This window comes from Eretmochelys imbricata, chromosome 1 (genome assembly GCF_965152235.1).
Source record: "Eretmochelys imbricata isolate rEreImb1 chromosome 1, rEreImb1.hap1, whole genome shotgun sequence".
Classification (NCBI taxonomy): Eukaryota; Metazoa; Chordata; order Testudines; family Cheloniidae; genus Eretmochelys; species Eretmochelys imbricata.
The window spans coordinates 144,496,974-144,520,041 of NC_135572.1; the positions used below are offsets into that span (position 1 = coordinate 144,496,974).

The 23,068-nt window shown below is 46.1% G+C and overlaps 1 protein-coding gene across 1 annotated transcript in view; it reads left to right on the forward strand.

The window, feature by feature from the left end:
• The first annotated feature begins 4,799 nt into the window (after nt 1-4,799).
• LOC144259031 (organic solute transporter subunit alpha-like) overlaps nt 4,800-23,068 on the forward strand; it is a 41,977-nt gene continuing 23,708 nt past the window's right edge. The window contains exon 1 of the mRNA XM_077807200.1: nt 4,800-4,866. Within this exon, the coding sequence (XP_077663326.1) occupies nt 4,800-4,866 (67 nt within the window). The remainder of the gene's footprint in view (nt 4,867-23,068) is intronic.

Sequence of the window (23,068 nt, forward strand, 5' to 3'; positions counted from 1 at the left end):
CAACTACAATACACACCTGCTGAAGTGAAGAAAGAAATTGACAGAGCCAGAAGAGTACCCAGAAGTCACCTACTACAGGACAGGCCCAACAAAGAAAATAACAGAACGCCACTAGCCATCACCTTCAGCCCCCAACTAAAACCTCTCCAACGCATCATCAAGGATCTACAACCTATCCTGAAGGATGACCCATCACTCTCACAGATCTTGGGAGGCAGGCCAGTCCTTGCTTACAGACAGCCCCCCAACCTGAAGCAAATACTCACCAGCAACCACACACCACACAACAGAACCACTAACCCAGGAACCTATCCTTGCAACAAAGCCTGTTGCCAACTGTGTCCACATATCTATTCAGGGGACACCATCATAGGGCCTAATCACATCAGCCACACTATCAGAGGCTTGTTCACCTGCACATCTACCAATGTGATATATGCCATCATGTGCCAGCAATGCCCCTCTGCCATGTACATTTGGTCAAACTGGACAGTCTCTATGTAAAAAAATAAATGGACACAAATCAGACGTCAAGAATTATAACATAGAATCATAGAATCATAGAATATCAGGGTTGGAAGGGACCTCAGGAGGTCATCTAGTCCAACCCCCTGCTCAAAGCAGGACCAATCCCCAACTAAATCATCCCAGCCAGGGCTTTGTCAAGCCTGAACTTAAAAACTTCTAAGGAAGAAGATTCCATCACCTCCCTAGGTAACTCATTCCAGTGTTTCATCACCCTCCTAGTAAAAAAGTTTTTCCTAATATCCAACCTAAACCTCCCCCACTGCAAGTTGAGACCATTACTCCTTGTTCTGTCATCTGCTACCACTGAGAACAGTCTAGAGCCATCCTCTTTGGAACCCCCTTTCAGGTAGTTGAAAGCAGCTATTGAATCTCCCCTCATTCTTCTCTTCTGCAGACTAAACAATCCCAGTTGCCTCAGCCTCTCCTCCTAAGTCATGTGTTCTAGTCCCCTAATCATTTTTGTTGCCCTCTGCTGGACTCTTTCCAATTTTTCCACATCCTTCTTGTAGTGTGGGGCCCAAAACTGGGCATAGTCCTCCAGATGAGGCCTCACCAATGTTGAATAGAGGGGAACGATCACGTCCCTCGATCTGCTGGCAATGTCCCTACTTATACATCCCAAAATGCCATTGGCCTTCTTGGCAACAAGGGCACACTGTTGACTCATATCCAGCTTCTCGTCCACTATAACCCCTAGGTCCTTTTCTGCCAAACTGCTGCCTAGCCATTTGGTTCCTAGTCTGTAGCGGTGCATGGGATTCTTCCGTCCTAAGTGCAGGACTCTGCACTTGTCCTTGTTGAACCTCATCAGATTTCTTTTGGCCCAATCCTCTAATTTGTCTAGGACCCTCTGTATCCTATCCCTACCCTCCAGCATATCTACCTCTCCTCCCAGTTTAGTGTCATCTGCAAACTTGCTGAGGGTGCAATCCACACCATCCTCCAGATCATTTATGAAGATATTGAACAAAATCGGCCTGAGGACTGACCCTTGGGGCACTCCACTTGATACCGCCTGCCAACTAGACATGGAGCCATTGATCACTACCCGTTGAGCCCGACAATCTGGCCAACTTTCTATCCACCTTATAGTCCATTCATCCATCCCATACTTCTTTAACTTGCTGGCAAGAATACTGTGGGAGACCGTGTCAAAAGCTTTGCTAAAGTCAAGGAACAACACGTCCACTGCTTGTCCCTCATCCACAGAGCCAGTTATCTCGTCATAGAAGGCAATTAGGTTAGTCAGGCATGACTTGCCCTTGGTGAATCCATGCTAACTGTTCCTGATCACTTTCCTCTCCTCTAAGTGCTTCAGAATTGATTCCTTGAAGACCTGCTCCATGATTTTTCCAGAGACTGAGGTGAGGCTGACTGGCTGTAGTTCCCAGGATCCTCCTTCTTCTCTTTTTTAAAGATGGGCACTACATTAGCCTTTTTCCAGTCATCCAGGACTTCCCCCGATCGCCATGAGTTTTCAAAGATAATGGCCAATGGCTCTGCAATCACATCCGCCAACTCCTTTAGCACTCTCGGATGCAGCGCATCGGGCCCCATGGACTTGTGCTCATCCAGCTTTTCTAAATAGTCCTGAACCACTTCTTTCTCCACAGAGGGCTGGTCACCTCCTCCCCATGCTGTGCTGCCGAGTGCAGCAGTCTGGGAGCTGACCTTGTTCGTGAAGACAGAGGCAAAAAAAGCATTGAGTACATTAGCTTTTTCCACATCCTCTGTCACTAGGTTGCCTCCGTCATTCAGTAAGGGGCCCACACTTTCCTTGACTTTCTTCTTGTTGCTAACATACCTGAAGAAACCCTTCTTGTTACTCTTAACATCTCTTGCTAGCAGCAACTCCAGGTGTGATTTGGCCTTCCTGATTTCACTCCTGCATGCCTGAGCAATAATTTTATACTCTTCCCTGGTCATTTGTCCAATCTTCCACTTCTTGTAAGCTTCTTTTTTGTGTTTAAGATCAGCAAGGATTTCACTGTTAAGCCAAGCTGGTCGCCTGCCATATTTACTATTCTTTCTACACATCGGGATAGTTTTTCCCTGTAACCTCAATAAGGATTCTTTAAAATACAGCCAGCTCTCTTGGACTCCTTTCCCCCCTCATGTTATTGTCCCAGGGGATCCTGACCATCAGTTCCCTGAGGGAGTCAAACCAGTCGGAGAACACTTCAATCTCTTTGGTCACTCGATTACAGACCTAAAAGTTGCAATTCTGCAAAAAAAAAACTTCAAAAACAGACTCCAACGAGAGACTGCTGAATTGGAATTAATTTGCAAACTGGATACAATTAACTTAGGCTTGAATAGAGACTGGGAGTGGATGGGTCATTACACAAAGTAAAACTATTTCCCCTTGTTTATTTCCCCCCCTCAGCCATTGCCCACTGTTCCTCAGACGTTCTTGTCAACGGCTGGAAATGGCCCACCTTGATTATCACTACAAAAGGTTCTCCCTGCCCCTCTCCCCCCCCCCCCGCTCTCCTGCTGGTAATAGCTCACCTTTCCTGATCATTCTCCTTACAGTGTGTATGGTAACACCCATTGTTTCATGTTCTCTATGTATATAAATCTCCCCACTGTATTTTCCACTGCATGCATCCGATGAAGTGAGCTGTAGCTCACGAAAGCTTATGCTCAAATAAATTTGTTAGTCTCTAAGGTGCCACAAGTCCTCCTTTTCTTTTTGCGAATACAGACTGACATGGCCGCTACTCTGAAACCTGAAATTAGGAAAATGTGGTTTAATGTTGAACTGACTCTAAACAAAGATCCCTGGCTTTCAACAGTCCCAAATATTCAGAATCAGGTGAAAGGAAATATTTCATTTTTGTTTTCCCAATAGAAAATGAAAATGGCAGCATAATTGACATTCTCCTGTGAAACATGTCAATTTTGTGCAGAATGAGTTTTCCATTGGAAAATACTTCCAACAAAAATTCCCAACCAGCTCTACCTGTTACAGAGATCAAATTGAAAAATTCTGCTACTTAAAAAAAAAAAAAAAAACCAAAACAAAACCAAAAATTTTGGAATTTTTATTGTTTTCTTGAAGTTTATAAATACATTGTAATGTAATTCTCTCTCTTGAACTCCCCTCCCCTTTTTATGCAAAAGGTAGTTTTGGTTTATGTGGCAAGAACTTCCAAAACTGGATCAAAACGACGCAGTTGTTTGTTTAAGCTTTGAGTAAAATCCAGCTCTCCTGTTAAAGCATTTGTAAACATGATGGGAAAAGTTTAATTTTCACTTGCTTCCCCTCCCCATTTTTGGTTCCTTTAGAGGTGAAGTCTGTGGTAGTTTTCCACTTTAATAGGAACACGATCTGGTCCGAAATGTAGCCATTACTCTCCCCCGCCCCTAACTACACACAGAGGAGTAAATGCGGAGTACAGTACATATGCCTCCTGCTCATAAGTTGAAAATGTTTGTCTCAGAGCCTTGCAAAAGTGACAATAGCTGACAATTCAGGTGGTGTGGGAGGTACTGTCTGGTGCTGGGGTGTGTGTGAAGAAGAGAGTGAAACTCTGAAGCTTGGAACTTGTAGGGGTAAGTATTGGTTTCAGAGTAACAGCCGTGTTAGTCTATATTCGCAAAAAGAAAAGGAGTACTTGTGGCACCTTAGAGACTAACCAATAAATTGGTTAGTCTCTAAGGAGCCACAAGTACTCCTTTTCTTTTAGGGTAAGTATTAACGCTGCATGCCTTAGGGAGCTCACAGGGGCATCTTTATTGTATGCCTTTTATCGCACCTGGCAAACAAAGTAGAGGGGACAGGGACACAAGCGTGTTGGTGTCAGTGTGGAACCTCCCGGGGAAGAGGACGCTGCGAATGCGCGAGGCAGGCGTGTAAATGGGAAGACACACAGTGAGCCCAGCGAGGCCGCGTTCAGTCTCCGACCGCTCGCTTTGCCCTTCGCCTTGCGGTCTGCGCCCCGACCCGCCGGACTCCGCCGCCCGGTCACCGAGCCCCTGCCGTGCCCGGCGGGGGGGGGGGGGGATCTTCGCCCGGCCCCTCGTGCCGCAGCGTGGTTGGAGCGGGGAGAGACGGAGCTGGCTATTAGGCCCTTTTACCCAATCGCAAGGTGGATGGGAGGAAATGTACATTTGGCAAGTCTCAGCGCCTGACTGGAAAAGCGAAGAAAAAGTAGAAGCGCTTTGTTACTCGGCCATGCCCACGCCTCTGGGGAGCGGGGACGCGGACAAGGAAGCAACCTCCCAGGGGCAGCGAGAGGAGGCAAGTCTCAACAGAAGCTACAGAAATGGAGAATGGGACCGAGCCTGCCTGCGCGGCAAACGAGCGCCCGTTTGCTCACGAAATTGTCAGAAGTAAGTTTTGCTGCGGCCGCCGCTTTAAAAATAGTGTGTGTGTGTGTGTGTGTGTGGGTGTGGGTGTGGGTGTGTGTGGGCGGGCCGGCAAACGGGCGGGTGGGCGCGCGCTCGCGGGACGGGGGGGATTTTTCAGGAAGATTTCTTAACTGAAAACTTGTCTGGAGGGAAAGCCCTGTTTTCTCGTTGCAGACCATGTGCATCTCCATCCCCGGGCACTAGTTTCCCGTTTTAGTTCAGGGATATGTAACATGAGGAAGCTGGGTTAGTGTTTGAAAGGGATTCCAATAATTAAAAACGCTAAAAAAAAAATGGACTCACTGTTAAAGTGTGTGATAATTATTAATATTTTATAGTAATATAATTTTGTTTAGTACTAAAGTAGTTCACCAGAATAATAGAAATGTAATGAGGAGTCCAGTGGCACCTTAAAGACTGACGGATTTATTTGGGCATAAGCTTTTGTGGGTAAAAAACCACTTCTTCAGATGCATGGAGTGAAAATGACAGATGCTGGCATTATTGTCCTGACACATGTGCATGTGGGCCTGAATAGGGACTGGGAGTGGCTGGCTCATTACAAAAGTAGCTTTGCCTCTCCTGGAAGGGACACCTCCTCATCTATATTATTGGGCGTGGACTACATCCACCTTGATCGAATTGGCCCTGTCAACACTGAGTCCACTTGTGAGGTAACTCCCTTCTCTTCATGTGTCAGGATAATAATGCCTGCATCTGTCATTTTCACTCCATGCATCTGAAGAAGTGGTTTTTTACCCACAAAAGCTTATGCCCAAATAAATCTGTTAGTCTTTAAGGTGCCATCGGACTCCTTGTTGTTTTTGTGGATACAGACTAACATGGCTACCACCTGATACTTGACAGAAATGTAATGACCATGCGAAGTATAATCTATGCTGTATTGTAAATTTGATGCTATACAAGTAAAGCATTAAGGTCCTGATCCTGCAGACATTTATTACCAGACCAGGTGCTTATATTGTGGTGAGTTACATAAGGTAACTCTAACAGCCATACTGGGTGAAACCAAAGGTCCATCTAGCCCAGTATCCTGTCTTCTGACAGTGGCCTATGCCAGGTGCCCCAGAGGGAATGAACAGAACAGGTAATCATCAAGTGATCCATACCCTGTCGCTCATTACCAGCTTCTGTCAAACAGAGGCTAGGGATACCATAGAATCATAGAAGATTAGGGTCGGACGAGACCTCAGGATGTCATGTAGTCCGATCCCCTGCTCAAAGCAGGACCAACCCCAACTAAATCATCCCAGCCAGGGCTTTTAAAAACCTCTAAGGATGGAGATTCCTCCACCTCCCTAGGTAACCCATTCCAATGCTTCACCACCATCCTACTGAAATAGTTTTTCCTGATATCCAACCTAGACCTCTCACACTGCAACTTGAGACCATTGCTCCTGGTTTTGTCATCTGCCACCACTGAGAACAGCCGAGTTCCATCCTCTTTGGAACCCCCATTCAGGTTGTTGAAGGCTGCTATCAAATCCCCCGCACCACACTCTTCTCTTCTGCAGACTAAACAAGCCCAGTTCCCTCAGCCTCTCCTTGTACATTATGTGCCCCAGCCGCCTGATCATTTTCATTGCCCTCTGCTGGACTCTCTCCAATTTGTCCACATCCTTTCTGTAGTGGGGGGCCCAAAACTGGACGCAATACTCCAGATGTGGCCTCACCAGTGCCGAATAGAGGGGAATAATCACTTCCCTCGATCTGCTGGCAATGCTCCTACTAATGCAGCCCAATATGCCGTTGGCCTTCTTGGCAATGGGGGACACTCTGCTGGCTCATATCCAGCTTCTCGTCTGCTGTAATCCCCAGGTCCTTTTCTGCAGAACTGTTGCTTAGCCAGTCAGTCCCCAGCTGACTGATGGACCTATCCTCCACGTTATTACAATGGCCATTACTGATGGACCTATCCTCCATGAATTTATCTAGTTCTTTTTTGAACCCTGTTATAGTCTTGGCCTTCACAACATCCTCCGGCAAGGAGTTCCACAGGCTGACTGTGCGTTGTGTGAAAAAATACTTCCTTTTGTTTGTTTTAAACCTACTGCCTATTAATTTCATTTGGTGACCCGTAGTTCTTGTGTTATGAGAAAGAGTAAATAACACTTCCTTATTTACTTTTTCCACACTAGTCATGATTTTATAGATCTCTATCATATTCCCCCTTAGTCACCTCTTTTCCAAGCTGAAAAGTCCCAGTTTTATTAATCTCTTCTCATATGGCAGCCGTTCCATACCCCTAATATTTTTTGTTGCCCTTTTTGGAACCTTTTCCGATTCCAATATATCTTTTTTGAGATGCGGTGACCAGATCTGCACACAGTATTCAAGATGTGGGTGTTCCATGGATTTATATAAAGGCATTATGATATTTTCTGTCTTATTAACTATCCCTTTCTTAATGATTCCCTTAATGAGTTGTGTGTGACTTGTAAATTTACTCAGGAAGTTCAGGAGGGGACTCCAATGCAATGAATCATCTCTCAGCTGGCATTATTGCATGATGATTTCACAGATACTAAGGTCAGAAGGGACCATTATGATCATCTAGTCCGACCTCCTGCACAATGCAGGCCACAGAATCTCACCCACCCACTCCTGCGATAAAGGATGTCTGATTTCTTCATACTGATTGATGTATCAACACATGCTAAAAATATGGGGCCCAGATCCTAGAGTGTGATTGGTCACTGTGACCTAAGTCATCACATGGTGTTATTTCTGCTCCTTGATTGGTTAATTCCCAAACCCACAAAGAGTTTTCAGAATCACTGTGTGAATGCTTCTGGAGTGAAAACTCAAACTAGTCTACACAAGAAGCGCTGTGCTGCTGTAGATGCTATGCCGACGAGAGAGCTCCCACCTCCATGAGAGGCTCTCCTGCTGACATAGCACTGTTCACACCAGCACTTAAGTCGGTGTAACTTACATCACTCAAGGGGGTAGCTTATTCACACCTCTGAGCGACATAAGTTATACCGACATAAATGGTGGTGTACAAGCCCCCATACAGCTTCTATGCTGTCCAAGATTGTGGGGAAAAATCCACTGCCAAATTGAGGTGACATTAATTTTCTATTTAATAGAACGGGGAGGGGGAGAATAGATTCAGCAGTAACTGGGACACCTAGAAAAAGAGCTGAGAAAAGAGCTGATGCTTTGTCACTTGCAGTTTATATACCATTTATAAGAAGAGGAATATTCCTTATTTTGGTGTATCTGTGACTGGGGTGGGGGAGCTGGGCAGAGGTGCTGTGTTTCTGGGTCCAGATGCCCCTTCCTCCCTCCCTCCCAAGAAGAGTGGAACAAACAGTCACAGAATCTGTGCAGCAACCATCAAGAGGATGATGCAGCAGCTTCTTCCTTGCTATGCCCACGGTTGCTCTTCCATGTAAACTCAATGCAATCAGGGCTTCCTGGACTGTGAGCAGGTGGGCATCCCAGGGTGGGAAGGAATCAGAGTTGGGGAGCAGCTCTGCTGATCAAAAAGTCTGCTGGAAGCAGCATTAACTCCTTTTTATTTTTAATCAGTGACAGTAGGGAAATGTGTAGCCACAGGGAGTCTCCTAGGGTAGCACGACTCCTCCTCTGCAGCTAGGGGACTGAGAATAGAGAGGCACATGGAGGGAAAGTCCCATGGGATTGTGCTAAGCTCTCCCTGCAAGTCCTTAGGGTCTGTATTGTCATGCCACTTCCTTCCTGTCCTCTAAGGCCATGTCTTCACTCGGAAAAAAATGTTTTTAAAACATTAGCCAACATGTTAATCTGCCTGGTCTAGAACAGGATTTTAACACACATTAAATGTACAATTTATCCTGTCTACACTAGGTTTTTTTACACATGTTCAAAATATCCTTTTGTTTCTACTGAAATCTAGGCCTGTGCGGTCACAGACCTCTCCCCTGAGTGGCACATGTAGCTACATCTCTCCAACTTCATGACATTTTTGGAGAGCCCCCACCATCCCCCATAGATTTTACAATGGGAAAGGAGAAGTGAATTCCTTATCTCTTAATGAGTGTCAGAATGGAGCATGGTGGGACATCAACCCTGACCTTGGAGTATGTCTACTCTGCAAAAAACCCACCCCCTCTGCCCCCCTACTGCAGCAAGTCTCAGAGTCCCTGTCAACAGACTCAGCCTCACAGGGCTTGTACTATAGAGCTAAAAGTAGCATTGTAAACACTCCTGCTCGGGCTGGAGCTGAAGCTCTGAGAACCATTGCACCCACTCGCTGGGGTTCAGAGCCCCACCTCCAGCCTGAGTAGGAATGGCTGTGCAGCTATTCTTAGCCCCACCATAGCACAAGCCCCACCAGCCTGAGTCCGTTGACAGAGTTGATCTGCTGCTGCAGGGTTTTTGTTTTTGGCAGTGTAAACATACCCTTTGTGTCCCATGGTACTGAGAGCTCCTTACATCAAGTAGTATGGCCTTGTATACACATACATTGGCACTGGCTTCCACTAAAAGTGCATTGTAAAATTATTTGATTTAAAGTAGGTGCAAAGCCCCGTGTGGACACGCTATAAGCTGCCCAGTGGATAGAGCAGGATCTTGCCTGTGGTTGTACTAGCAGTTCCAGTAATCGAGTATAGATCCAGGAATCAGGTACCAGTCCAAGAGTGAAACTGGAGTCAGGTTTGAGGGGTCAAACCAAAGGTCAGAAGCCAATGGGTTAACCAAGGGATGTAGCCAAAAGTCAGAGCCAGGAGTCAGAAACCAGAATGGAACAGGTACAGGCTGAGGTTGGAGCAGGAGTAGGCTTTAAGCAGAAATGGAGCAAGTTAAGCACTGCTTGACATGCGGTATGCACTGAACGGCCACTGATGTGAGACTTGGCAACACAAGGGGAAAAAAGCAGCACTGTCTTTCAGAACAAACCCAAAACTAGTCCAGCCCATTTCAAAGGGAAGGGTATGGGGGCAGTGCTTAATTTATAATGGAAGAGGTGCCAGGACTCAGGAGTACTGGAAGAGCCCGAGAAGTGGGGGGGCCACCGGCACCTGAACGGTGGCCCCGCCTCTTCTCCATCTCTTCCCCCGAGGCCCCGTGCCCGCTCCGCCTCTCCTCTTGAGGCTCCGCAACCTGCCACTCACTCCTCTCCGCCTCCTACCCCCTTTAAGGCAGGAAAAGAGTGATGGGGCCATGGCCTCATGGTCCCCCCATTCCAGCGCCCCTGTGGGGCTCAGCCCCAGCACAAATTAAGCACAGGCTGGGTGGCCAGACAGCAGCAGCTGCTGGCTGGGCGTCCAGCTCTGAAGGCAGCACCGCCGCCAGGAGCAGCAGAGAAGTAAGAGTGGCGTGGAAGTCCACTATTACAAAAAAGCCCAAATAAGCAACCTCCAAATAAACCAAGCCCCAAAACCCCCAGCCCGCGGCTCTCAAAAAACTTACAGCGGACTTGGCAATGCTCCTCTGCACAATCAAAGTGAAACCATTTGGAGGGAGCACATTGGGTCCAACTGAGCTTGCTGGGTTCCCTAGCAACCAGGCTGGGAGCCAGCGTAAAGACAAACACTAAAAAAGACAGTTTAACCTGATTTGTGATGCTTTATATTAAGTCAGAAAGGAATTGATTTAATTGAGACAAGCCAGTTTTAAAATGCGTTAAGAGGTTCCAAACAAGTATCTTGCGGTCATTTAACTAAAGTGGTTTTAAATCTGAGTTCATTTTGGCCCGTGCAACTTACTATGTATACAAAGCCTGAGTTTTGATAGTGAGTACAAAACTATGGGATTGATACCAGGTCAGCACAATAGCATTGAAGCCACAGCAGCCCCGGCAGTAGCACAAGCTAGTCCTGCCCACCCAGCACCCTGGGTAGATACTCGAGTAGCCACCAGCCGTGTTACCATGGTTTCACTGCTGTTGTCACTTGAGCTAGCTAGATCAAAGCTAACTTGGGCATGGGAGTACAGACGCTATTTCCAACTCTGGAGGTTGTATCACGAGTCTTGTGATATTTGGGATTTTTCGTATTGCCCTGTCTCTGGAATCCTGTGACTGTGACACTCTTACCTTTCATTAAAAAAAGGGACTTTCTAGCATGATAGTTGTAGAGGAAAGTGTAAAAGCATGAATCCTAAAGTCTTCAAAACTAGAAAGAAAATAAAATCAACCCTCCATTTATTATTTTTTAAAATTCCATGGTTTTTAGTCAATCTCATGAGTTTTTGTTTCCTGACTCCTGAGTTTTGCGTGCTTGGGATTGGCAACACTAACTCCTGTCCCACAGCGCACTGGGGTCACTATAAAACCTGAGATGGATCCAGGGAAGGGGTGCATGTATTTAATTTCTTTGTTGTCCAAATCCCACTCAGGAATCCTGCACACTGGGTACTGTATGACATGTCACATACCTTTTACTAGAAGGGCTCTCAATCTTCATCTCTTGTCGAGTACTTTTACTCACCTCATTGTCTTGGAGGGCCTGTAACATGGCTTCTGTGGTCAAGGCTCAGCTGTCAAGATAGTATCCTAAACATAGTCTTGAAGAGGGGCAGCCTTGACACAGGACAAGGGGAAGTGGGTGCTTTGTGTGCTGGCTGTAGTAGGGGACTGAGTGAGGCTGTCAGTCCAACTGGCCTGAGGGAACTAGAACGGGAGGGGAAAGCCACTCTCACTCTAGCATTCTGCTGTTTATGTTATTCTTGTAAAAAGATAAATTAAGACAAAAATGACATGAAAGTGACATTGAAAGTGTGACTTGGAGGGATGTGGGAGCGTGAGGGTTTTCAGGGTACATTTACATTTAAGCTGGGAGGTGTGATTCGCAGCTCATGTAGATGTAGCTATGCTAGTTTAGCTCAAGCTAGCACCTGAAAGAAGCAGTGTGTCCGTGATGACATGGGCGGCGACTTAGGCTAGTGCAATCCCGCCTGGCCCCTGGGTTCGTCCCTAGGAGGCTAGCGCAGCCTGCCGCAGACACACTGCTAGTTTTAGGTGCTAGCTTGAGCAGAGCTAGTGTGGGTATGTCTGCGTGAGCTGGGAACCACACCTCCTAACTCACACGTAGACATTCCCTAAGAGTGCTAACAAAAGGCCCTTGCCGCTAATAAAGTTTGACTGCTAGTCAATGATAGGGGACTGTTAAGCTGAGCAGGTTAGTGAATAAAGGCCGCCATCTTGACAAACTGCATTTTCTTATTATTTTTTTCAACATACAACATAACCCAATAGTGAGCACACCTTAAATGATGTCAGTGTGATTACACATAGTCCTGCATCGGAATATCCCCTACTGGCACAGCATTAGAAAGAGGGTAGTTTTAGAGTGTGTGAAGGCAGTGAGCCAGGATGTTAGGGCTGGCAGAAGAAAACACGCCTTATTTCTTCCTACAGGAAGATCTCAGGTTCTGAGGAGACTGCAGACTCAGGGTCGGTCTATGCTAGAAAATGATATTGACCCAGCTGCATCCCTCAGGGGTGTGAAATATCCACACTCCTGAGCAACATAGTTAAGCCAATTTAAGTCCCAGTGTAGATAGCGCTAGGTTGATGGAAGAATTCTTCCATGGAATTAACTACCAGCTCTGGGGCAGGTGGATTAGCTGTGCTGACAGGAAAACTCCTCCCCTCAGTGTAGATAGCATCTTCAGGGAAGCACTACAGCAGCTCTTCCACAGTAGCATTTCAGGTGTGGACACACCCTCAGCTAAATTACCCAGCAATCTTAAGAACATACAAGTCAGTGCGTGGCTCTTCACAACACAGATGACCTCTGCCCGGATGTTGCAATGGTGACCAGTTCCAGATTGGAATTGTCAGTGTGTCTGCAGCAGGGATTTAAAACTGAAAGCTGTAGAAGCTGTTACTGCAGGTCACCAATGAATTGAAAAAGTAAAGAATCTTTTCCTACTGCCCGTTGCACAACACTTTGCTGTGCCCATTATGAAGCACTCGGACATACGGTTCGTAGGGTTCAGAAAAAGCAGAGACATTTATATAAATAATGAGAACATCCACAGGCCTGAAATGTTTGCTTTAACACGGGATGGGAACCCACGTACTTCAGGAAATAAGACTAACTGATGGGGCTAGAAAGAAACTTCCTCTTTGGGCAGTTTATTCCACAGTTGTCTGTTGTGTAGTTTCTGCTCCTGAAGCATGTAGTACTAGCCGCTCTCAGAGAGAGAGGAGCAGAAGTTAGGTGGGCCACCACTTTGGTCTGGCATAGCATTTCCTGTCTCTTCTGGAACACAAGACAGCTGAAATATTTCCTGTAAAAGCACAGCTTCTTGGATTTCATAGTATTGTGTACAGCTGTTGTCTGTGGATTCCCTCACTTATTCATTACTCACACTTAATCTCCTAGTCATGTACACAGTGAGTGACTGTAGGCTGCTGTGTTGTATCACCAGCCAGGGAAGGGAAGCAAATGCTCTGGCCAAGTCCTTGTTAAGGTCCTTTAATCAGATCATGGTTTATTGTGTATAACAAAGGATATAAACAACTCAACAGAAAATGCTGGACACACAATCCACAGCCAGGACTTACCTGTGTTCCCATCTTCAGCTTCCTTGCACACCCTGCGCAGCCAGTTGATAAAGGGGGATCCCTTAACCCTTTCTAGGCTGCTGCTTTACCTGTTCCCAGTGGTCGTTCTGCAAACTTGCAATGATGCAGACGACTGCATGAAACAGAATGGCGAATGAAAGACAGAATTATGTTGCAGTTCTGTCCTGCATAAACCAGACTGTACACCGCATACGACTGTGGGCCTGCTTACTGATACTTTTGTCAAACTCCAGTACAACTGGGAATCCCTCCTTTGTAGACTGCGGCAATGACTGTGTTTGAAAGCACAAGCTGATGGGTTTTTTAAAAAATGTACCTACATTTATTAATCATTTATTCAGTGGCATAATTGTGCATTAGGCTTTATAGAACAAATAAAAAGCAAGGCCCTTGCCCAAAGGATCTTACATCTAATCTTACACAAAATGTGTACAGTGATGATAATAGGGGGACTGGGAACGGGGAGACAAAGGCTACACAGATGAGATGCTTTGGTAAGCTATAAATGCTGCTTGATGAGTCCAATGTTTAAAAATAAAATTTTGATGAAAACCAGATCAGGTGTGTTCCAATGGTTCTTTCTTTTTCATACGTGTACACAGTGCCTAACTAAATGGGGATTAGTGACTGGGACCTTCGAGCACAAAATATTTGCAGTAGAAATAAAGAACAATAAGTGAGACCAGACTGAATTCAGGTTTGGAACAGGCATTTCACACTGCTCTCGTAAAGGTCACAGAGGAAGTGGAATTGTTTATGGTGTTTGATGGGAAAAGGAAAACTCAGGCTGAATGTCAGGAAAATTGCCTGTTGAGATAAAATAGAGTGTGAAATTCTGAGCCAGGGTTTCAGAAGACTACAGTGGCAGATGCACTCAGGAAACCTTCTGTGTAAATTGCTGTACAGCAGGGCAACCTAACTGACTAGTTTAACAGGTCTGGCTTGGATCAACCAAGTTTGAGACTCAGGGGCCTGCCAGTAGCTAGAATGTACATAAATTCCAATTTATGAGGCTTATTAAAGCCCTTGTCCATTGTTATATGTTGACACACAGGGAGATATGGGGCAGGAAAGACAGTTTTTGTTTTATTGAAGCAGGGTGAACGTTCCCTGCCGAAAGGTCAGGCTATCTTGTCTGCTGTAAAACCAGCAAAAGCAGGAGTTTCACAAATTGGTGTTTGGTGCAAAACCATTCAAACACTGTAAACTAATTACTGAGTGCTTCCTATCCATGGCAAACAGTTTTGCTGCTGCCTCACAGACCAGGAAACAAGGCTAGACGTTACCTACCGATGGAGAAACCACAGATAGTCAGTCAGCAAACTTCCAAGGAGAGCTGCAGCTCCCTTTAACACCTCTGGAGAATTGTGGATGCTCAGCACGCATCTGGAGTGGGTCCTGTGTAAAGGGAAGTGAGACTTTGCTAACTGTTATGTGGCGTGTTAGCTGTTTTCCAGTTGCACTAAATAATGCACTAGTGTCATTCTACTGACTTCAGTGCTGTTCCAACTGAGTTACAGGTGTCACATGAGAAACGACTCAAGCGCCTAGTGTCCCCATCTAATAATGTCCTAGGCTTAAAGAAAAGCTCTTTGCAGCTTTTGAATATACTGACCAGAAATGAATACAATGAGACACTGTGCTGTCCAGCACATCTCACTCCCGGCAGTAGTAAAGAGGCAGAGTGAGAGAATCAGTCCTTTGCCAAGTGTTGCTAACCAATCAGCCTTCGCTGAAGGCCTGACAATGGGTTCCTGGCCTTGGTGAAACTGGTTGCCATGATGCTGGCTTTACTGCCTCTCACCCCTGGGGTGGGGTAAGGGCGTTATGACAGCCTGGTCACTCCTTACTGCTTGCAGCCAGGCTGGTGTTTGGATCATGGAATGGAAGGGGGACAACTACTGAGAGAGAAAGTGAAGCAATCCTGATAAAGTTCACGTAGCTCCTTTGACCCAAATCCTAAATTTTGCTTCCAGTCACACTGGGGTAGATTCAAAGTATTTCCACTTTAGTCTATAGCCCCGTCTACACAAGAAAGTAAAGGTGCTTTTTTCAGCTGCGTTATCTTAAAATGACAGGGAAGCCCCCTTAGCACTTGTGTAGATACCATTTAATATAACGGTTTTCAAACTTTTGTGCTGGTGATCCCTTTCACATAGCAAGCCTCTGAGTGTGACCCCCTTATGCATTAAAAACACTTTTTAATATATTTAACACCATTATAAATGCTGGAGGCAAAGGCTGGGGTGGAGGCTGACAGCTCGCAACCCCCCAGGTAATAACCTCCTGACCCCCTGAGGGGTCCTGACCCCCAGTTTGAGAACCTCTGATTTAACAGCTTCTCAAATATTCTATAACCTAGGCAAAGCAATACCAGTGAGCAGTGATAGATGAATGGGTGCCTATTTGAATGGGATGTGGTGTCATTGCATTTTTTCGTCTATCTCAGGCAGCATCTTTCTTTGGGAGAGTACATCTCTTAGGCCAGGGCTATCCCACCAACGTATGTCAACTCAAATTACATTGGCATACTGTTGCCTCATTTAGTACTTTGCTTGTGTGCATGCATACTTGGCACCTTGTGTTGGCCGTGCACGTACTCACCAGGAGTGCTTGAGTCGATGCAGAGTGCCGTGCACCATGGTTAGGTATCCCACTGTGCAACTTGCCCCTGTCCAGCGCACTGTGTTTTTGGAAGTTTTGCCAAAGCATGATGGGGCTGAAACAAGTCGTGCAGGGTGACTGGGAATACGGGGTCAACTGCCGAGTTTGCAACTATCTCCATCCCATAATGTTATCTGTATCCCATAATTTTTGTGCCTTTTTTTCAAAATCCCACAAACCTGCACAGTCCTCCTTGCTATCCGCCATCTCTGACAGAAGCATGGAGCCTACACAGCTCTGAACTGTTGTCATGAGCATTGTAAGCACCAGGCACATGATCCTGGAGCGTTTGCAGAGCTGCAAGAAGAACTGAATGAGTGGGCAACATAACAATTTCGTGGAGTGCTGTGGAACATAGGGAGAGCCATTGCTGGCATTCATGGAGCAGCTGCACATGGTGGAGCACCACTTCTGGGCCTGAGAAACAAGCACCGAGTGGTGGGATTGCATCGTAATGCAGGTGTGGGATGATGAGCAGTGGCTGCAGAACTTTCAGATGCTCAAAGCCACATTCCTGGATCTGTGCGCTGAGCTTGCCCAAGCCCTCCTGTGCAGGGACACCAAAATGAGAGCTGCACTGAGAGAAGCAAGTGGCGATCGCACCAGGCAAATCTGCAACTCTGGATTGCTGCTGGTCAATGGTAAATCAGTTTGGAAGTGGGAAATCCACAGCGGGGGCCATTGTGATGCAAGTGTGCAGGGCTTTTTATCACCTCCTGCTATGCAGGATTGTGACTCTGGACAATGTGCAGGACAAAGTGGATGGATTTACAGCAGTGGGGTTCCCAGACTGCAGAGGAGCAATACATGGCACACATATCCCTATTTTGGCACAGACCACCTTGCCACTGAGTACATCACCAGAAAGGGCTACTTTTCTATAGTTACTCATCATTGGTGGATCACCAGGGATGTGTCATCAACATCAGTGTTAGGTAGTCAGGGAAGGTGCATAATGCTCATATCTTTAAGAACACAGGATGTACAGAAAACTACAAGCAGGAACTTTCTTTCCTGACCGGTGGATTAGCATTGGGAATGCTGAAATTCCAGTAGTGATCCTGGGGGAGCCAGCATATCCTTGGGTCATGAAACCCCCTTTCCAGCACTAAGTAACGATTCAACTACAGGCTCAGCAGGTACAGAATGACAGCTGAATGTGCTTTTGGTCATTTGAAGGGTTGCTGGCATTGTTTACTCATAAGATTGGATCTCAGTGAGAAAAATATCCCTATGGTTTATAGCTGCCTGCTGTGTCCTGCATAATATCTGTGAAGCAAAGGGGGGAAAGTTTCCACTGGAGTGGAGGGCAGAGGTGAAGCAACTGTCTGCTGAATTTGAACAGCCAGATACAAGAGCTATTAGAAGAGCTCAACACGGAGCTAGATAGCTCTGGGTGGTTCTGAAAGACCATTTTAATAGTGAGCCAGATAAGTGTGTGCTGTTGTAGTGGCTCTCCCTGGCCCTCGTCTTTTGTGGCCAAGTCGGAATCATTTGGAGATCGCTGGACATGTCGGAATATAACTTTGTCAATGCACCTCTTAATTTTGTTTGTGAATGATCCTATGAGTTATGTGACATGGTTACTCTCAGAACTGCTGAGCACTCATTGGTATATGTTTTGACCTAATAAAGCAGAATGAGTTACAAATACTGTAATTTTATTCTGTAATAAAATCAGTGCAAAATAACCCATGCAATTTTAAAACAAATACATTAAAAACTTAATAAAACTTAATAAATTAAGAGAGCAGAGCTTATGAAGAGCAAAGAACATTCAGGTCCATTTCAGCTACACATACACCAACCGTCGCTTTCACAGGTCAGTGTAGGTGAAGCTGTGATTGTCTTTAATGTGGAGTGGAAGGGATAGTGCAGTGACCCCAGATGCCACATGGAATATTGATATGGATATAGGGAGCCTGCAGCATCTGTGTTTGCTGCCTGAGAAGCCCCATTATGTCCTGGTGCAGCTCTCTCTGCTTTTCCTGCTGGGCCTCCTGGGCCTCTCTCCTCTCTGCTTTTTCCTTCTTCCGGCTGCCTGTAGTGTTCATTCTCCAGGCGCTGTGCTCACAGTCTGATCGAGCACTGGCTTGCAATGATGCCCTGGAACACGTCATCCCAAATCCCCTTCTCTTTCCTCCTTATCTGGCTCAGGTGTTCAGCAGGTGTAGAGGGGGAGATCCTGAAGGCTGCAGTGGCAGCAGCTGAAGATAACACACACACAGGTACCATTGTCGGCATATTCACTGCAGAATGAGAAACTGAAGATGCTGAATTCACTCCCCTTGATCCCCACAAGTTTTAAGCATGACCTTCTCACTTCTGCTTGGGATTGCTTATGCACGGTGCCAGTCACAACACCAGCCATGGAGAGTATGGCCCCCCAGGGGAGGGGAAATGAGGAGGAATTGCTTGGTTGTATGATTCTAGTAGTATAGGACAAGGGCACTGAATACTGGCACAGTGATTTTAGCTGATGTCTCACTCCTGAAGGTCACAAAGGCTGCTGCTTGTGGCCCAAAGCTGCCCAGGCCCATACTTTGCTAGCCTGCGTACTGCAAAGATGCTAGCTGAAGTTATGGCTGAGTGGTGTGGGAAAGTGTCCTACTGTGGAGAAGAAATAAAGCAGCCCTCCCTAGAAACCATGGGCAGAGGATTGCAGAGTAACTCCATGAACGTTTCATCAAGATCTCTCAGGAGGATACAAGGGACATCCCTGTGTCCATAAACAAACTGCTCTGCATGCCATCCTCTGCCCCGCTTCACGCCTGCCTAACTGTAGAGGGAACTGAAAAGCAGAGTTGTACCACTGCCTCTTCTAACACAAGTAAATTGATGAAAAGTCAAAAGATGTGTCCTGCTACTCTGGGGGGCCATCCCTGTCATTGAAAGCTTATCTACACGCTTACCAGAGGTTCCTTCCCCTGCACCGGGTTTGCCCATGCTTTACTGGTGGGACTGGCTAGACTGCAGTGGAGTTAAAAATGGGTCCTGGCTCACTGAGCAGCTGGATTCCCCTGACACCTGTTCCCCATACTCCTCCTCCTCCTTGCTGTTCATGGAAGGGGCTTGTGATTTGGGCTCCTTGGAGGTATCCACAGTGCTGTGGGGCGTGGTAGTGGGATCTCTGCGGAGGATAGCATGCAGCTTTTTGTAAAAGGGGCAGATCTGAGGTTTGGCACTGGATTGCTGGCCTCTCTGGCCTTCTTGTATACCGGCCGCAGCTTGTTGGCTTTCACGTGGCCCTGCTGCTAGTCCCTGGTGTAGCCCTTCTCCTGCATCACCCCAGCAATCTGCTCGGATATGTCAACGTTTCTATGGCTGGATTGGATCTGTGCCTTCACAGCCTCTTTTCCCCACAGATCAACGGATCCAATATCTCCTGTCTATTGCAGGCAGGGGCATATCTGGAGCATGCAGCCGGCATGGTCAGCTGGGCAGTTGCGCACAGCAATGGAGAGCTGCTAGGTGTGCTCACCATGCTGGGCAATCAGGAAAAGGAATTTCAAAAATTTGTGGGGTTTTAAAGGGAGGGGAGGGCTTTTGGGTTCTGTGACCCCTGGGCAGTGGAGGTCACAATGGTAACCAGAACTGTCCCTGTGGGTTATTGTGGGACAGCTTCTGGAGGGTCGACATAAGTAATGCAGTATCTACACTTATCCAGCATTGACCTAAATACATTCACTGTGACTCTACACTGCTCAGGGAGGTGGTGTTACTATCTCAGCATAGCAGTGGGAGCCCAAATGAGTGTAGACACATGCACAGCTAGATTGATGTAAGGTGCCTTTTGTTGACCTAACCAAGTAGTGTAGACTGGGCCTTACACTGAGCCAGAGGTAAATATTAATATCAATACCTAGTGCCAAGGAAGACAAGCACAATGATAATTTAACCTGGCCAGAAACAGGCAGTTGTGTCCCAGACCCTTGGGAATCTATGATTAATGCATTCCTTGTGCAGGTAAAACTCCCACACAGATATATGGGAATTCTGAATGCCCAAGACATAGAGTCATAGACTTTAAGGTCAGAAGGGACCATTATGATCGTCTAGTCTGACATCCTGCACAATGCAGGCCACAGAATGTCACGCACCCACTCCTGTAATAAACCCCTAGCCTATGTCTGAGCTATTGAAGTCCTCAAATCATTGTTTAAAGACTTCAAGGTGCAGAGAATCCTCCAGCAAGTGACCCGTGCCCCATGCTGCAGAGGAATGCAAAAAACTCCCAGGGCCTCTGCCAATCTGCCCTGGAGGAAAATTCCTTCCTGACCCCAAATATGGCAATCAGCTAAACCCTGAATATGTGGGCAAGACTCAGCAGCCAGACTCGCAGGAAAGAATTCTCTGTAGTAGCTCAGATCCCACCCCATCTAACATCCCGTCACAGGCCATTGAGCATATTTACCGCTAATAGTCAAAGATCTATTAATTGCCAAAAATTAGGCTATCTCATTATACCATCCCCTCCATAAACTTATCAAGCTTAGTCTTGAAGCCAGATATGTCTTTTGCCCCCATTGCTCCCCTTGGAAGGCTGTTCCAGAACTTCACTCCTCTGGTGGTTAGAAACCTTCATCTAATTTCAACTCTAAACTTCCTGATGGCCAGTTTATATCCATTTGTTCTTGTGTCCACATTGGTACTGAGCTTAAATAATTCCTCTCCCTCCCTGGTATTTATTCCTCTGATATATTTATAGAGAGCAATCATATCTCCCCTCAGCCTTCTTTTGGTTAGGCTAAACAAGCCAAGGTCTTTGAGTCTCCTTTCATAAGACAGGTTTTCCATTCCTCGGATCATCCTAGTAGCCCTTCTCTGTACCTGTTCCAGTTTGAATTCATCCTTCTTAAACATGGGACACCAGAATGGCACACAGTATTCCAGGTGAGGTCTCACCAGTGCCTTGTATAATGGTACTAACACCTCCTTATCTCTACTGGAAATGCCTCGCCTGATGCATCCCAAGACCGCATTAGTTTTTTTACGGCCATATCACATTGGTGGCTCATAGTCATCCTGAGAGCAACCAATACCCCGAGGTCCTTCTCCTCCTCTGTTACTTCCAACTGATGTGTCCCCAGTTTATAACAAAAAATCTTGTTATTAATCCCTAAATGCATGACCTTGCACTTTTCACTATTAAATTTCATCCTATTACTATTACTCTAGTTTACAAGGTCAGCCAGATCTTCCTGTATGATATCCCGGTCCTTTTCTGTATTGGCAATACCTCCCACCTTTGTGTCATCCGCAAACTTTATTAGCACACTCCCACTTTTTGTGCCGAGGTCAGTAATAAAAAGATTAAATAAGATTGGTCCCAAAACCGATCCCTGAGGAACTCCACTAGTAACCTCCTTCCAGCCTGACAGTTCACCTTTCAGTATGACCCATTTGTAATCTCCCCTTTAACCAGTTCCTTATCCACCTTTCAATTTTCATATTCATCCCCATCTTTTCCAATTTAACTAATAATTCCCCATGTGGAACTGTATCAAATGCCTTACTGAAATCGAGATAAATTAGATCCACTGTGTTTCCTTTGTCTAAAATATCTGTTACCTCTCAAAGAAGGAGATCAGGTTGGTTTGGCATGATCTACCTTTTGTAAAACCATGTTGTATTTTGTCCCAATTACCACTGACCTCAATGTCCTAAACTACTTTCTCCTTCAAAATTTTTTCCAAGACCTTGCATACTACAGATGTCAAACTAACAGGCCTATAGTTACCCGGATCACTTTTTTTCCCTTTCTTAAAAATAGGAACTATGTTAGCAATTCTCCAGTCATACGGTAAAACCCCTGAGTTTACAGATTCATTAAAAATTCCTGCTAAGGAGCTTGCAATTTCATGCATGCAGGATTAGCCCCTTAAACTCATTGTTAAGGTAAGGAACTAATACTGAATAAACATGGTTTTGCTTATGGTCCAGCTGGAGTGAGTAAATCTCCCAGAATATTTGATGTTATTTATTTAGATTCATACAAGAGTACTTGTCTTAGAACCTTGTCCCAACATGCATTTCTCATCCTTCCTGCATGAGAACCAGCATGGATTAATCCTCAAGAAATGTCTCTATTGCTGGCATGTAAAAGTCCATGTTCAGGAATCTGAAGGGGATTTTTGCAGGATGTCACACAAAAACAGAGATACGTTCTTTCTACTGTGATAAACTCAGGACAGACAGCTGCAGGGACTGGGGTCAAGGAATAAACATTCCCAGAAGGTTAAAAGGCCCTCCTCCCTAGCAGACTGGGGAGGGGTGACTACAGGTCAATCAGGTTCAGCTGAGAAGGTACCAGAGGTCAATTAGGATCAGCTGAGAGGGAATTACCTGAGGTCAATTAGGATCAGCTGAGAGGGAATTACCTGAGGTCAATCAGGATCAGCTGATTCCAACTAAGGGCTGCCTGAGACCTTTTTAAACCCTCCCCTGTGGGGAGAGGGAGGGGAGAGAGAGAAGGAGTCAAGCTACCAGTAGACGAGGAGCAGCAAGAGAGCAAGCCTCTCCAGGAGGGGCGGCTGTATTTCCTCCCATAAGGGAGAAAAACAAGCCCAAAAGACTAGCTGAGAGAACAATGGACTGCCCCTGTGCAGCTAAGAGGGCCTGTTTTACCCCAAGCCTGTCTCACCAAGGCTAAAAGCAGCGCAGGCTGGTGAGACCGAGAAGGTGCCTTGCCACACTACACTTTGCTGCTGGAGCTACATGTGTATGCACCAAGATGAATATGAAGCCTGAGACCCAGATCCTGCAAAGACTTACTCAGGAGCTTAGCCTGATGCACTGTGAGGCATCCCATTGAAGTCAATGTCAGTGCGTCAAGTTCAGAAAGCCTTTGCAGGAGTGGGGCCTAAAACTTCTTTCTGAGGGTATGTCTACACTACGGAATTAGGTCGAATTTATAGAAGTCGGTTTTTTAGAAATCGGTTTTATATATTCGAGTGTGTGTGTCCCCACAGAAAA